The 17673-nt window shown below is 38.0% G+C and overlaps 1 protein-coding gene across 1 annotated transcript in view; it reads right to left on the bottom strand.

The window, feature by feature from the left end:
- TTLL12 (tubulin tyrosine ligase like 12) overlaps positions 1 to 17673 on the bottom strand; it is a 636007-nt gene that overhangs the window by 518220 nt on the left and 100114 nt on the right. Inside the window, exon 5 of the mRNA XM_044087179.1 lies at positions 2444 to 2520. Within this exon, the coding sequence (XP_043943114.1) occupies positions 2444 to 2520 (77 nt within the window). The remainder of the gene's footprint in view (positions 1 to 2443; positions 2521 to 17673) is intronic.

The following is a 17673-nucleotide window of genomic DNA, read 5'->3' as shown; positions in this document are numbered from 1 at the left end:
ACACACACATATATATATATATATATATATATATATACACACACACATATATATATATATATATACATATATACATACACACACACATATATATATATATATATATATGTATGCACAAACACACAAACGCATTATATATGGTTCATCAATGTGACATTTGCAACGAGTACAAACAAGGACCTTTTGGCAAAGGGTGCATACATTCCCATCAACAAAACTGTAACTATGACAGCATTACCCAAGAATGATAGTTTTAGTTTTTTTTTTCACCCAGATGTTGATATGTGGATATATATGACAAGACTCTGAATAGCTAAAAGATTATACAAGACAGTGTTATCCTGACTTAGCTTTGCCACTTTGACAGGAAGGGATTGCCTAATTAAGGTTAAAGTTTAGCAGCGTCAGCACTGACTATCTCTATTCCTTGCTCGACTAATTAATGTTTGGAATCTGTAGCAATTTTTCATTCAAGAAGACTAACTTAAATAGATCAAACAAACAAAAATGTCAGCTCGCAAGTTGACACAGTGTGAATCAGAAAGTAAATACTTGGACTCATGTCTGAATGAGTTTTTCCCTCAAAATAATCTTGAATTTATATGGCTATCATTTCTACAGCAATGGACCGGAATGGCATTTATTCTCCTGAATACTGTACTACACATTGCGAAAAGTTCCTTGGTATATACTAAATCATATACTACCTGGGTCATCCCAGATCCCCAAAATTACATATTAGTAGTAATACTTTTCCAGGATTGTTGCAGTACAAATGTACAATATTTTCTCTGGCTATATGGGTAAAACATATCTGTGATTTGCTTTACTACAATACACACAATACAATATCCACTATGAACAATAGGATCCATGAACAAAATAACTTGTAGGAAGAAAAAAAAACATTTGGTTGCAATGTCAGATGAGCTGGCAGAAATATGAACAGACTGCTGTGCATGTTCCTGGAGATAGGACAGTGATTGGACCATTCATGGAAATTCCTCTCAGTACACATACAGGCTGCAGAATTACTATAATGATTCATGGATTAAACAAAACATGCAAGAGGAACCAATTTAAAAATCACACAAACATTATACATACACATGCTCACATAGTACTAACATCCTGAAAAAGCAAAAGATGAATCTTCCTTTACTTTAAAACCAATGTTCAGTCCAAAAGAAAATACTCAATAGGAAAATTGAAAAAAAAAATAATACAATAACGCTGGCTTTTCATAAAAAAATGGGGATCGTAATGGAAAAAGCTGAATAGACTGGTCCATAACAGTAATTTTGTTTTCAAACTCAAAACATATAAGAGGAGAGTCCGACCTTTTCCCTTTTGCAGTGGGCCACTGCTTGTCCACATCCGCTCATACCGGGGATGAAGTATAAATTCTTAGTCTAAGAATAAGAAGACAGTATAAGATGTTTATGTCCGCAGTTACTGGGTATGATTAACATATTTATACTCTGTTTGCATATATCATGCTAAGCACCCAGTTTACGGTTAATACTTTTCCTATTCTTCATGTACACCTGTGTCAAGTGTGTTCATTTATTCAATATACCCCAAACATTCCTGCTATTTAAATTACGCATATTGGATGCAGTGCACAATCAACGTCGTCAGTCCATTGTTCTAATGCAGTGCAGAAAGCCAGTCTCTAACTGGTTCAGTGCAGCTATGCATCCGAGCCAGTATGACAGGAAATCAGAGTAGTCCTCATTCAAAGCGGAGCAACTGCTGCAACTGAAGTACTTACTATGAATAAAATACTTGTAAGCCACAACAGCAGCATCTTGCAAGGGCTGCACTTTACACACTCAAGGGCCACATTTTGCCCTGGAGCCGGTAGTATGAAACCATGGTCTTAAACGATATGAGAAAACAATCTTTCTGTATTTCATTATTAATGCCCTAAATGGTTAAAGTTGTACACCTATGTACTGTTTTGCTAGTAAAGCATAGCAACAAGCTTGCGATTTTCTCCAGATGTGAAAAAGTAACAAAGATGGGGCATCATCATGACAAAGCACCAAAGAATTAGCCTGTAACTGTTAAGATGGATACATACACAAATACACAATATCACACAGCAAGTCAACATCAAACAGGAAATGACACATACAAGTTTAAACGAAAACCAAGAGTTGCTGAACAGAAGTGGGCTCATCTTTCAATTTACATTTGTATATACACTAGCACTAGCACCAAGAAGTGAAAATGGGAACGACCAATTTCATAATAGTGTCTAACATTGGGAAAATGACCGACACAAAGTAATATGTAGAAAGCAACATATACTTGGAACAAAGAAAAAACCAGCAACAGATAAAAAAAAAAAAAAAAAAAAACTTCACAATCCCATTGCTAAGAAAATACTCATGCACCTGCAACAGAACTTGAGATTTTTTTGTTCATTTTCACTTACTTGAAGACCTTATCCTTTGGAAAACTTAGTGGTTCTTTTGGAACTGGAAGAGTCTCTTGGTTTTCAGTAAAAATAGTCTGAAATTAAATCAGATAGAAAATATTCATATTAAGTCAACTGCCTCAAATTTGTACTGCTCATGTAATAATTATAAACACTGACAATTCAAATGAATAATCAGTCAGCCAGTGTTATTAAATAAAGCATTAATACACATGCAACAGTTATTTAACAAATACTTTATAACTCATAGATTAGTACTAGGCTAACTGTCCTCGGGGACCATTTTAAGCCTAGCCAATTACCCCATGTGAGAATCAAACCCTGCACCACGTGTTTCTAAGGTAAGCACCTTAACCATTATGCCAATGTCCCACTCTTTGGTTTGGGTACATATAGGGATGCTGCCCCACAATAAAAATCTAACATATTACAGTGGAGTAACAGTTCTCGGGATAGTAGCAATTCTCGGGATTCTTGCAGTCAACAAAATAAATATTCTGACAGAAAACTGAATTCTACATTTGTGCATTCACCTGTAAAGTAAAGTTGGACAGGGGAAATTACTTAGTATGACAAGCAGGAAACCAGTGCTGTTTTTAATACAGCCAGATCAACACAGCTTCATCAAATCTAAAGCATTTCTTAATCTCAAACACTTAGTGCATTTATTTGAATTTGTTTACCGGATAAAGCACCGATCCTGAAAGACTATTTTTGGACCCAGTCTGGGTAGTATAGAAAATTATGTTAAAACAAAGGTGGAAGTAGCAGAAAAAATAATCGTAAAGATATTTCAAATGCATGCATACAATTGTGACAAGAAATGCAGTTAGTAGTAGATTAAGTTAAGTGCACAAGAGAAAGAGGGATGGGAAAGTATAGCGAAACAGGAGAACTAAGATCAGGGTAGTTTATGATAGATCACAACAGAATGGTGTGGGAGGTATACTATATGGCACACACTGCAAAATAAACGTGAGGGGCAACAGCTTTCTCAAGAAAGGATTCTTTAGGATTTTCACTTATGTTTTAATTTTGCTTTCCCATACATTTTCTCCCTGACGCTGGGTACAAAATGTGAAAATCTGCATTAATTCAGAAGTACACATACTACTATATTAAGCAACACAAAAAAAAAAAAAGCAAACAAGCAATTACTGCTTTCAGAATCAAGAAGGGTATTCATGGAAAGACCAGCATGAATGAAAGTCTTGAATTCCTCTCAGGATGAGCAAACTATTACTGTTCAAAATCATGTTTAGTTACAATGAAAAAAATGCAGTGTGTTGACAGCAAAATACTCGGTCCTCCCCAAGATGGTGCCCTTCATCATGGGAATTTCTGTTGCCTGCCATCCAGGTAAATTAAAAAAAAAAAAACAGATTTCTGAATAGGAGGTAAGAGCACACCTAATGCTTGCATTTGTTTATGGTTACATCCACAGAGCTGCTATGACTTCAGACTGTCAAGTTTAACCAGGTCATTACAGCATGCAGGAATTCTGCACTAAGTCCTCATTCACATAAGGCTATGCAATAAAAACTCAATATAAAATGCCATTTCTTTGCCTAGGAGACTGGTGCACATTTGTGTGTTTTACTATGTCCCTGCGTCTGGTTTCTGACTCCACAACTTCAATGACTGAAAACTTGTAGATGAAATTCTGTGATGGCACTTACACAGCATAAGTTTGCAAAATATCAGCAGGTTTTTTTTTTTTAATTTTTACTAAGGACCACCGCCACAGTGGTGGTGCTGCGGTAGCGTTGTTGCCTCATAGTAAGACACTGTCTGGTTCGATTCTCAGCTAGAGCGTCTTCTGCGTGGAAACATGCGTGAATGGGCGTACCTTCGTTGAAGGTTGTGTGTCAGGGCTGGCAACTCGGCACGTAAAAATCAACTGCCAATCATTAGCGGACTGGAGTTCCACTGTGGCGAGCCAAAAGACACAACAAGTAAGGACCATCTCAAGGATTACTTGCATAAAGCTAGACTCTCTTAGTAAAAAAGTCTGCATATCATTGCTGGGGCCTTCCTGTGTCCTGAAAGAGTGCTCTTCAAACTATATGGAGATATACAGAGCTGAGTATATTTTTCTGGCACTTCAAAGTTGTGTACTGGTAATTGTTGTTTGACTAATTTTATATCATTGCTGGCTGACTTAAGAGTTGTGCACTGTTTTTGCTTCACTGTATAATTTTTCAGATCTCTGCTGAAGGTGTTGGTTTTCCAATATCCACCCTCCCTAATCCTGTGGTGGTGTTTAAATTTGGAGGTTTTTGCAGTTGCCCGTCCCCACTGTAGATTTGATCTGGGACACTCCTCCCAGTCCCATCTCTTGTCCTCATTCTACCCAATAGAAGCCTCCTTCTGCATTGTTTTTAGTCATTTTTAATTTAACTGCATTTTTTAAACTGTTTGGTCTAACATTGCTACATATTCAAGTGTGCTAGCTTGCACTGCATTTGAATTGTTTTGACTGCTGTTTTAGCTACTTTCTGTATATATTAAAAAAAAAAATTATATATATATATATATATATATATATATATATATATATATATATATACACACACACACACACACACACACACACACACACACACCCCTTTCCTGTAACCAGTATAGTCCAGATTCAGATTTGCTGTATCCATGACTGTATGCAAGCTTCTGAGCCCCCCCCCCCCAAGCTTTCTGTGTTGGAGGGAAGCCTTCTAGCTTATCAGTGGGAGTGGTATCTACCACATAAGGAGTGGTTCTGGCCCAGAAATTGTAGTTATTGGCCGTTTTGGCAGTTTTTCCATCTCTCTCTCAACTTTCTGATTTAAAAGCCCCATTTGCACTTGTTTCTCTCCTTTCCTGTAACTAGTTTAGTCCAGATACAGATTCTTACTTTTAGCACTTGAATTTGCTTATTCGTGATCAGCACTTGTTCAGAACTTGTAAGCACTAAATAACCTATTAATTACTACAGCACTCAACCTTCCTCATTACCTAGAGGAAAAAAGCTCTTGTACTCACTTTCCTCACTTATCTAGAGGAAAATAGTTTTTTTATTCAGGCATGTCCAAGGGTCAGCTCCCAGTGTTCTCTCCTGTCTATCTGATGAATCTGGGCATCTTGGAGCAATGTAGAAATTGCCTCATGTACACAGACAACCCTCTCCTCCTACCACCAAACAGTACAACCTGTGAGAGATGCACTTATCTAGCCAAACTGGAAGTAAAGCTCTCTCCAATCAAGACTGAACTTGACAGTCAAGAGGAGAAGGTAAACACTTGCACCACACCCCACTCATCACATAGTCTCACTAAATCTACACCACCAAAATCCACACAAAAACATTGGCCGAGGCTCTCAATAATAATCTGCTCAAGCAATGGAGATCTCCAAAGCAGAAATGCAAGCAACCTCCACCCCCTCAACACAACCCAAATGACACACAGCCCGCAGACTCAGTGTGCCACTCAACCACAGCCAATAAGGCAAAACAATGTACCCAACACGGTAGTTATAGGCGACTCTATAGTCAGGCACACTGATGTCCCACTCACCAGGCTAAATAAGGAGAAGGTTACTGTCAGCTGCCTGTCAGGTGCCAGGATCTGCCACATAACCCACGCACAAATATGACTCTGTCATTGTCCATGTTGGTGTGAACGACCTGAGACGTACCTCCCTGGACTACATGAAAATAGACAAGGAAGAGCTCTCTGATCTTGTAGCCCAGGTAGGTATGACCCTAGCCCTGAGTAGCATTCTGCCATCACCCAGAATGATGCCGCAGTACAAGGACAAAATGATTGACTTCAACAATTGGCTAAGCTTCTGGTGCCATTCTAAAGTGATCCAGTATCTGTCTGCCTGGGATGACATGGTCGACAGACCACGATGCTTTGCCAGAGATGGTCTGCTTAACCCCTGGGATTCCGGATACTGGCTAAGGTTCTTACCGCCCCTATAGTGCCTTTTTTAGGCAAGGTTCAAATGACAAAATTCACCACCGTAACAGGAACAGGCAAGCAAAAACTGAGGGTGATGCTACTCAATGCTAGAAGTCTAAATCGCACAATGCACTCACTCGAGGCACTCCTTAAAATGGAGAACATCGATATCTGTGCAGTGACTGAGACCTGGTTCAAGGGTCCCGAGAGTACCCCTGCACTAAGAGGCTATAACTCATACCACACTTTTCGGCCATGTAACCCGGACCGGAACTCCAAAGGTGGAGGTGTGTCCATATTCATTAAGGATATCCACACCTCCAGGCTAGTTGTTCAGCATAATGCAGCCAAGGTTATCCAAGTGCAACTAACTCTGGGCAAAACTGCAATCCAAATTGTAGCTTGCTACAGATCACCCACCATGCCCCAGGATTCCCACTCCTCTTTTCTTGATGTACTGGAAAATATTAGGGTTCAACCAAACACCCTAATAATGGGTGATTTCAACTATCCCACCATTAACTGGGAAAACTATTCATGTACCAACTCCTTCGCTCAACACTTTCTGGAATTCATAAACTCCAATGCCCTGGATCAACTTATCCACACCCCCACCAGGGGCAACAATATCCTAGATCTAGTCATTACCAATATGAGTGACCGGTGTTCCACATCTGAAGTCAACGCCTCATTGGTCCGATCAGACCATAAGCTAATTACCCTAGATATCCACATCCTGCCCCCACCCCCCCCCCATTAAGGAAACCATGGTAAAAAATTTCTCCAAAGCCAACTTCATGCTTCTTAAGACAGAAGTGGTGAACTTCATGACACCCATGCAGATGGACAATACAGTTACGACTACTGAATCCTACACAATTGCACTTTATAAGCACTTACATGAGTGCATGGATCGTGATATCCCAAACAGAACCAAGACGCTATCCTCCAAAAAAAGGAAGCCAATCTGGTGGTCCCCTGCCATAAACAAACTGTACAACAGAAGGAAGAAACTCTTGCAAAAGAGAGTAAAATCCCACAAGTGGAGGAGCTCCCTGGTCAGCCTCAGTAAGAAGCTGCAATCCCTGATAAAATCCTCCAAAGCTAGTTATGAAAACAAAATCGCCACTGATTCTAAAGACAACCACAAAGCATTCTATAGCTATGTCAAGAATCTCAGTGACAACACTCAGATCTGCTCTGAGTTATAGCACAATGGCACTAAATATACAGACTCAACTGATTTTGCCAACATCCTGGCAGATAGGTTCAGTGCTAACTTTACTCTCCTCTCACCCCCTAAAGAGCCCATCGCTATACCGGAAGAATGCAAAGTTCCTGTAATCACGGCTGCACAGGTAAAAAACACACTCTCCAAAGCCAAGAACACAGCATCCATGGGACCAGACAACATCCCAGGCTGCGTTCTACACGAACTACAGAACGAACTGGCACCCCACCTAAGTACCATGTTCAATCATTGCCTCACCTCAGGCTTTGTGCCTGCTGAATGGCGCACATATCCCACTCCACAAGGGGGGAGCCACCACAGACCCCGGGTACTACAGCGCCATTAGCCTGATGAGCCTGATCTGCAAGGCCATAGAATGTATCATCATGGAACTTATAAACAAAGACATTGGTAATCTCCTAACTCTGGATCCCACCCAGTTCGGGTTTGTAAAAGTCAGATCATGTCTCCTACACTTGATAGACTTCTTTGAAGTAGTCACCAAAGCCGTAGACAAGGGTAAGGTGGTTCACACAGCCTATCTAGATCTCGCCAAGGCTTTCAACACCATCCCCCACTCTGGAATTATAGATAAACTCACTAAACTAGGTATAAATCCCCATGTCACAAGATGGGTTGCCAACTGGCTCACTGACAGAACCCACACTGTGAAAGTAGCAGACTCCAAATCTGACTTCAGACCAGTGACAAGTGTACCACCACAGGGTTCAGTCCTGGGTCCTCTCCTGTTTGGTATCTACTTCTCTGAACCCTGAAGGTCTTTGGCTAATGAAGTTTGCTGATGACTGCAAACTAGGAGCCATAATCGAAACTCCTAACGATGTGGACATCCTACAAAAGGGCCTCACTGAGACAGATGCCTTGTGTCAAAGCCATGGCCTCAAGCTCAATGCCAAAAAGTGCATCGTCATCCCCTTTGGTAAAAACTCTGTACCCATGAACTACAACATAGGCGGTAGTATACTTAAGACCAAAAGTGTGATAAGAGACCTTGGGACACAGGTGGACAGTAGTCTCTCCTTTGATAATCACTTCGCCACAGTAGTCAGGAAATCCTTCTACGTGGCACACCTCATCACAAAAGGTTTCTCATCCAGAAAAAAAGAGGTCATTGTTCCTCTCTACTCATCAGTCATTAGACCCATTATAGAGTACAACGCCCCTTTTGGTATGTACCTCAAAAGACATCTACAACTGGAAAGGCCGCAGAAATACCTCACAAAGAGGATTACCAGCCTCAAACAAATGTCCTACGCAGACCGTCTCAAAAAACTCCAGCATTACTCTGTCGCATATCGCCTACTCAGAGGTGAAATCTCTGCCTAACATACAAAGCTATGTCAAATCCAGAGCTGTTGGACATGCTCCACTTAAAGAGTAAACTACCTATCTAAGCTCCTCATTAGCACTCTTCAAGAAAAATCTTGATGATTGGATGGGAAATAGGAAATTCACCCCAGGGATCACCTCTGTGGCTCTGCTCAACAGTGGCACAGGAAAATAATTTTCTTGGGTGGCAAAAGCCAGGGTACCTTTTTGGCTGGGCTTGTATAGGCCCCAGGGACGATAGCCTAGTACCTACCTATGAACCTATTATTAAGAACAGAACTAATTTAGGATCTATCATAACAAAAGTTTCTACTGGGAAATTTAACATCACCATTCTGAAGACACTCAATCAGCTATGCAGATACCACTGGAGAGATACCACAAAAGTGTTGAACAATGACTCGGCAATCATGTTGTGATTCACAACTATGTTTGGGAAAGTGCTAGACATTACAGCACAGCTACCCCCAGTAACGGGGGGGGGGGATTTTTCCACCATATGTTGTTATCTCCTACAGCACTGGTGCCCTTGTTATCACCCTAACTCTGACAAAGGCATCATTTTGTTTGGGGGGGGTTCCAGCAGCATATACTTCTGCAGAACAGTACTACTATGTGATAACATTACCGAATTATTTGTTCTATGTAATCTGCAGGAGTGTTGGGAATTTGATTGTCGTCCCCTGCTCGTTATGCAAAATGCTCTATAAAAAATGTTCACCATCTTTATTGCCACCTAAACTTTTTTTTTTTTTTTTTTTAAGGAGGAAATATTACTAAAACTCAAAATCAAATCAAATAAAGAGTTTAAGACCTGGACCTTCCAGTATTCATACAAATTTACCAAAATACATATTTTTTATTATTATATTGTTTGTTTTATGCACTTACTATATGGGTTTACAAAACATTTAAAAAAGGTCAATGCACATTTGGATTAACCTCTTTTGTATTGGTTTCATAGCTTAATCAGTGCTCATCCTCCATATCAGATTCCAGAACTACAGCTATGCTACAAATACGAGTCCCGGAAAGTCAAACATACTTTGACAGGCACTACAAAATAACTGATCAATACACACACACACACACACACACACACACACACACACACACACACACACACACACACACACACACACATATGCATACATAAAAAAAAATAATACTTAAAGAACAGTGACAAGTATATAGTAGTTTAAATGATTCAGAATATGTAATTCAGTTACTTTCCAATAACCTTTACATGCCCAATTTTACAAAATAAGGAAATAAAAGAAACTGGTGTCCAAGGTAGCAAGTTGATCTACAGGGGACCCATTTCAGCCACAGTCTTGCTGTTACAACAGATAACGAAATACAGTACTATAAATAATAGAAGCTAATAGAACACCAGTAGTACAGGAACATACAATGAAGAAAATGTAACAAAGAGCATTAATTATGCAATACATGTTGATTAATATTTTTATATATATTTTATTTATTTTTTATTTATTTAACATTTGTTTACTGGGAAAGTCCGACTTGGAACAAAGTCAGCACACGTCTTTGTAATGTGGGAGGAAACCGGAGCACCCATAGAAAACCCATATGAATGCAGGGAGGACATGCAGACTCCTCACAGAAGGCACCACAGAAGAGAATCAAACCGGACAACCTCTTGTTGTGAGGTGACAACTCTACCGCTGCACCACTGTGCCGTCCATATATTTTTTATATATAAAAACACATATATATATATATATATACACATATATATATATATATATATATATATATATACACACACACACTTTGGGCAGTTGTCTCCTGACAAAAAATTGCAAAAATGGCAAATGTCCTGAGATTTTAGGGCAAAATTATTTCCTATGTTTTATGTAATAGTTGCATAAAACAGTTATTCTGTATCTAAAATACCTAAATGTTATAAGAAACTGAATAAGCAACTAAAATGCTACAAGAATAAGCTTTTATTTAGGCAAAAAAGTTAAGTTCTATCTTTTGTACTGACCGTGGGTATGTGTCGGCCTGTAAAATCTGATGTTTGTATGAAAAATGTCCCACTTTGGCCATTTGAAAAGGTGACAACCGAAAAGGAAATAAAAACAGAATTCAAAGGGGGAAGTGTTAGTTGTGGGGTGTCTGGATGTTCAGTAGGAGACAGAAGGAGGGAGAATGGGAGGAGCATAAACATAAAATCATATGCTTAAATGTACTGAAGAAGCATGAGAGATGTGCATGAATCCTAGGATGGGGGAGTTAGGTTATTTGGTGGAGGAGCTGAAACATTTGCATAAACCTCTTTTGTAGCAAGGACAGAAGCTGAGGAGCAAATACTCAGCTCTCTACAGACCATTTTAAATCTATGGACTCCCACCACTTACTGTTCAGTGTCCCATCCATGTCACACAACTAATTTACTGATGTTTGAAACTAATATGTACCCAGTCTCTACAAATATGACAATGGTATGGTACATGATCTAGTACGATGTACACCTTCACCATTTATTCTTTAACTTCAAGATTTTACTCGTAAGTACTACTGTCTGTTAGAAAACTACTGTTTCAACTTAGAACAAGCATTTATCAACACTGGACCTTAGTTTGTAGTGCAGTGGTAGCATTAACTCAGGATGTAATGGCGTGAGGAGGACAGCACTGGTGAGAATACAAGGGGCTTAGAGAAACACATTAAGCACAGTGGACATCATTCATAGTTTGTGACCGGCAGGTTCATACATTCTGTAACCCTTTTTCACTTAACTGTATATGATTTCATTTTATTCTTTGCTGCTGTGGCCAACATTAAAGAATAAAAAGATATTTTCAAAACCAATTATTTGTTTGACAACTGAAATGGTAAGTTCAGAAAAATACTTGTGCATGAAACCATCCTTTTAAATAGTGCGAGCAGTAAAATGCAGAAATCTCACAGTAGCATGGTGCCACAAAACAAAATCGGTGGACCTCAAGTGACATCCTAAAAATGCAAATTGAATTAAATTGTTAACAGCATGTGCAGTATTACCACTTCAAAATAGCAAAATACATTGTGGTGATCCTGTTATATGGCACAGCCCACCCCCACCCTCTGACATACTATTAGGTATCAATGTGAGGAACACAAGCAAAGCTGCAGCTGGTACATCTCGCGCTCAGCAACGATCCACAATCTGGCACTCCTCAACAATAACTTAAGAAAAAGTTCAGTCTTCAATTTAGCACTCCTTAATAAGGAACAGCAACCTCTCAACTGTCCAGATTGTTGTCTCATATTTTTGGTCTGTTCCTTATAAAATTTGTTGTTTTCTGGCAACTCACTGAGTAATTACATCACTATACATTGACATGCATTTGAGTTTCAGACTTCATAACCTTCTGAAAAATGCATGCCAACACAAATCCTAACATTCTGGCAACTTCCTAAGTTTATAAGAGCAATATTTTAAATATGTCCATATCTCTGGGCCTTTGCCCCCATCAGGCATTGTACAGATTTATTGCACTAAGATATCAAGAGGTATGGCCAGCAAAGTACCAACAGCTGTCTATTCTTTCACAATCTAAGCCCCTATCAAATTAAGGTTGAAAGGTGTCTTATAACTTTAAAAACTGTAACACAAGGCTATTTACGTGTTATACCACAAACAAAGTACTGAAGCAAGAGCTTTAGTCCTGACAGCAAAAGTAACATTTCATTATTGAAATGGCATTCAGAAATGTTGGTGTGGAAATGATTGCCTGTACTGCACTAATGATAAAGTGCCATTTGCAGATCGCACTTCAATAACACATTGTGATGGGAGCAGCTGTCCCCTTTGACCCACCCTAGCTGCACTTCTAAAGAGAAGTCACATTAGTTCCATTCTGCTACAGCATTACCCCTCACTCTAACTCAACTAATGCAATGTGCACAGCATTAAAGAAGTTACCAGGTCTAATAATGTCCCCATTTCTCAGGAAAAATGTTTTTTAACCCAAAAGTAGTACATTAAAAAAGCCCATTACAAAGAACAGATTACAGAAAGAGTGTGGATATTATATTGTAACTTTATGTTTGCACTTTAAAAAAGCTTCAGAGTTATAACACAGATATACGTCACTGCTAATTTATGTATGATTTGATGAAGGCAGACAGCCATGACCAGGGTAGCTGCAGTCAATTAATTCTAAGTGTAACAAAAATCAATCTTTCCGATAATCCTAATAAATGCTGATATTCATCTGCACAGTTCTGAAATACAAAGGTTGGGAGGGTGGCCTAATGGTTAAGGTGTTTGCCTTACAAACATAAGGTGCAGGGTTTGAGTCTCACAAGGGATAATTGGCTAGGCTTAAAATGGCTCGCAAGGGCAGTTGGCCTAGTACTAATCTATGAACCTATGAACCTATCTAATAGTGCATCGTAAACTTATGTCAGGCCAAGAAAGTGTAAGGATTAGTTTGGAGTTTTGGAGCTCAATGACAGCAATACAGGACTGCTATAGTCCTTACAGACAGAAACTCAACTGCAAATACAAAGCAATTCTAATCAAGAAACAGATAGCAAGGATATTGAGTACCTGAAACAAGAGTCAGAAGAGTAATGAGTAAAGAACTGCAAGGAAAAGTAACGGCATCAATACAGAATGATAACAAAGCACTGAGTAACAACACAGATTTCTTGGAAAGTTGTCTGTCAGCAAGAACAGGATTATCAGGAACTTCAAAGATGGCTGCTCAATAATCAAATGCTTAATTTAAGCTCTCCTAGTGTGAAAACAGAAAAATGAGAAAACAGCCAGTGAAACTGTTGTTTTGGGTAAAATTCAGTTACTGGCTAAAAGTACACTGCCTGCATGTCAGCAAAGAAGAAATGTAGAGAACCAGAAAGAAAATTAACCAGAAAAGGTAAACATAAAATGATGACTGGAAAGAATCCTGCAGCTGTGCAGCAAAAAGCAGTTCAAGCTTCAGCATTAATACAAGAGATGGCTTCCAGTAATTTAGAGGAAAAAATAAATCAAATGTATTCAGCAGTGATTAAACAAAATACTGAAGAAATATATCAAATCCAATAACTAAAGGCTTGAAAAAAAAATAGAAAAGCTTGTAGCTATTCAGATGAAGTGGCTGCAAAAATCAGAAATTGAAATGAAGAAAAAATGGCAAATTATGAAGCTTCTCAAGAAGAATCATTTCAAAAAATGATAAAGTTAGAAGACAAAATGCACACAGAAAACATGAGATTTTCAGCTGTACCAGAGAAATTGGAAGGCAAAGTCTGCACTAATTTTATGAAAAAACAAATAAGCAATTGGGCAGGTATTCCACAGCAGGATTTGTTAAACTGAAAAGGTACATTGAGTGTTTACTCCAAACCCATCTATGAAAAAGCAGCCAACAACTATATTAGCAAAGATATAATCATGCTAACATATTAATCCCTTTGGCTTAAGCTATAAAAAAAGTGTTTTTCCAAGCAAGTGGGCTTGAAAAATAAACTAATGAAGACAAGAAGGATGCCAAGTTCCTTGCATCTGCAAATACATTAGCTTGTTTTTTCTTTCAATTAAATGTTCTCAGTGGGAGTCAAGAAGTTTGCAACTGAAGGCAGTTGTACATTCGGTTCTGTGTGAAATTTACAAAGGTTAACAAGGGATGGAGGTGATCTGAAAGGTATTTTTTGAGGGTCTTCATTAAAAAGTCTTGAAAACATGACCGATGTTCAAATGGAGATAACAAGAAAAAACTGTATAAAGGATCATCCTGCCAAATATTAGTGTGTGCATGTAAGACAAAATTTGGAAATGCACATTCAAAAACACTATCATGTATATTAGGTGAGAACAATACCTTTTTATCACAATGGCCATTTTATCCATATTACCTTGGAAAATAAATGGCCTTACAGGATTAGACAAAAAACAGAGTACTAAATTATATTAAGAATTATATTAAGAAACAAAAAATGCAACCAGCAATACTGTAGGAAACACATCTGGAAAGAAACGAGGATGTAAAACTGACAAAGAAAGGACTTCATGATGAATATTCGGGAGAGCATCAGGGACAAAGGAAAAACAGAGTAATAATACGGACTGCTACAGGGGATCCACTAGTGACAGAAGAGTGAGAAAAGACAGTAATGGTAAATTTGTGGTATTAAGGAGCTACTGTCAAGAGAGGAAGATTACAACAGCGTGCATTTATACTCCACAAAAGAATGTTATTATGGAGCTTAAGAAAATATGGAGAGAAGTAAGTGGCTTTCAAGCAGGGATCATTACTTATAGGCAAGGACTAACACTTGATTTACAGTGGTGAGGATGTATCAGGTGGAAATAGAAGGGAAAACATAACATGACAGGGTTGATTTCTGAAGAAATTTATAAAAATCTTTGGTATGGAAAACATGAATTCAGTAGTAAGAACTTGGGACAGAATTTATATACTATTCACAATTTGTACACTATTCACAAAGGTATAATAACTGGGCTAGACTGGAAAGAAATTAAATTTAATAGGAACACATGCATTTGATTGAAAGCTTCAACCCCATCCAATAATTCTTTCAGATCATGCAGGGTAAAGAACTAAATATGAAAAACACTCATGCTTTCTCATCTGTTAAAAGGAAAGGAATTTAAGGAAGTAGTGAAAATTATTTGAGAGTTATTAGAGAAAACAGAAATGTCTTCAGAAGTAATAGTTAGTGAGTGGGATAAAATGAAAATGGAGTTTAAAAACAGGATAGAAATAAAAACAACAAGCAATATGGATTACTTAGAGGGGCTAGCCGATAAAGTTTAAAGTACTGCAGAATACAGAGAATCTCACAGAACAAGAAGTGTAACTGTAGAATGCTAAAGAGAAATAAGAGAATATTTGGATAAAATACATGAGTTCAGAAATACTGTTGTTAATCAACTATTTTTTTGATAACAAAAGCAAAAACTTTTAGCATACTGACTTGGGCAACAAAGTAGAAAAAATCTTCATCAAACCTAGGAAGCCCAAAACAAGAAAAATAACCACAGTTCCTGTAGTGGTGTTATACATACTTCGGAAATTTATGAAAATTTGTATCAAAGGAATCTGAAAATCATGAAGGAGCACGATTGGAAAGATTTCTGCAAGACATAACTATACCAAGGTTAGAGGCAGACAAGGCCCAGCAACTAATACTTTACAAAAGGAGAAGAGGAGATAAAAAATGGTGAGGTCTGAACAATCCGAAAGAAAGTCTCCAGTAACAGATTGTATTTCTATAGAAGTTTGGAAGTTAGGAGGGAAGGAAGTGATAAAGATCTAGAAGATTTTGTTCAACAGTATTTTAAAAGAAGGGGAAGCATTAACATCTTGGAATAAAGCTGTGGTGGCTGTATTACCCAAGAATGATAAAGACACATGAGACCCAGGTTCATATAGACCCATTTCAATTTTAAACCATGATTATACAGTTTTTATTTCTATACTGGCTAAAAGAATGGCAAAGGTGTTGCAAAAATTGACAGATATGGATCAATGTGGTTTTGTGGAGGTGAAACATTTGACAACAGTAATAGAACAATGATAATCCGGAGGGGAGCAGAATGTAAGAAATACTTCTGCTGTTGGTGAGTCATGAGGCAAGCACTGAACAGGGTAAGTCGGGATTTTTTTTGAGTAGAGTAATGGAAGCATTTGCTTTCCCTGATACAATAACAAGGTCAATTAGGACAATATATGAAAGATGTGAGGCAAAAATTAAAGTGAGAGAGATCCTCTTTGATAAATTGTGGTTGAACAGAGGGAACAGGTAAAAGTGTCCTCTTTCCTCTTTGTTTTTTACCTTGTATTTAGAGCCACTGGCAAAGAAAATACGAGGCTCAGAAAATCAAGGCTATAATTAGTATGGTAATCAAGAAAAGTTGGTTTTATTTACAGGTTATATTACGTGGTACCTTATAAATCCATAAAAGGACCTCTTTGTATGGTGGAACATTTTGAGATAGTTTCAAGTCTTTTCAGGATATAAAATTAATAAAAAATAATTTAATTTACAGCTATAGCCTTTAAGTACCCACACATGAATTGGTTCAGCAATACCCATATTTATGGGGACAAGATAAAATTAATTATTTAGTAGTATGGATTAAAAAGGCTTCTGTTATGGCAGCTAAGAATATATGGGAAGAGACTAAACAAAAGATAGTACAAAAACTTATTTATGGACAGTAGGATACAAGCACTGAAAGTATTTTTAGTCCCTTAACTTTTTATATATGGGTCAGGCGGGTCCCCTTCATATGATCGAACTTTCAAAAGTTTGACTATCATATGGCCAAGACCATATGATCAAACTTTTAAAGTCTGAACGTTCTTAACTGAGATCACCATACAGCGTAGAAAGCACAGTTGTGTACACTTACCATAAATGTAGATGTTAGAGTGTATTCACTGTTGCAGTCATTACATTTGGGTAATCTGCTGGCAGGTTACCCTCAGTCGGCCTGATTAACAAAGTCTTGGGTCCTGTGTCAGTTGCTGTCCCTTCTTCCATGATGTCATGGGTATAAAACATGCAGCCGACGCCATTACATCAGTTTTTCTTGCCCCAGATGTCAGGTGCCCCCCAAATGGGGAGCAAAATATATATATATATATATATATATATATATATATATATATATATATATATATATACACACATACATATATATATATATATATATA

Source organism: Protopterus annectens, chromosome 11.part0, assembly GCF_019279795.1.
Source record: "Protopterus annectens isolate FY-2018-M chromosome 11.part0, PAN1.0, whole genome shotgun sequence".
Taxonomy (NCBI): Eukaryota; Metazoa; Chordata; order Ceratodontiformes; family Protopteridae; genus Protopterus; species Protopterus annectens.
Note: the sequence above shows the minus strand (reverse complement) of the source record. Positions and strands in the feature narration are given on the sequence as shown.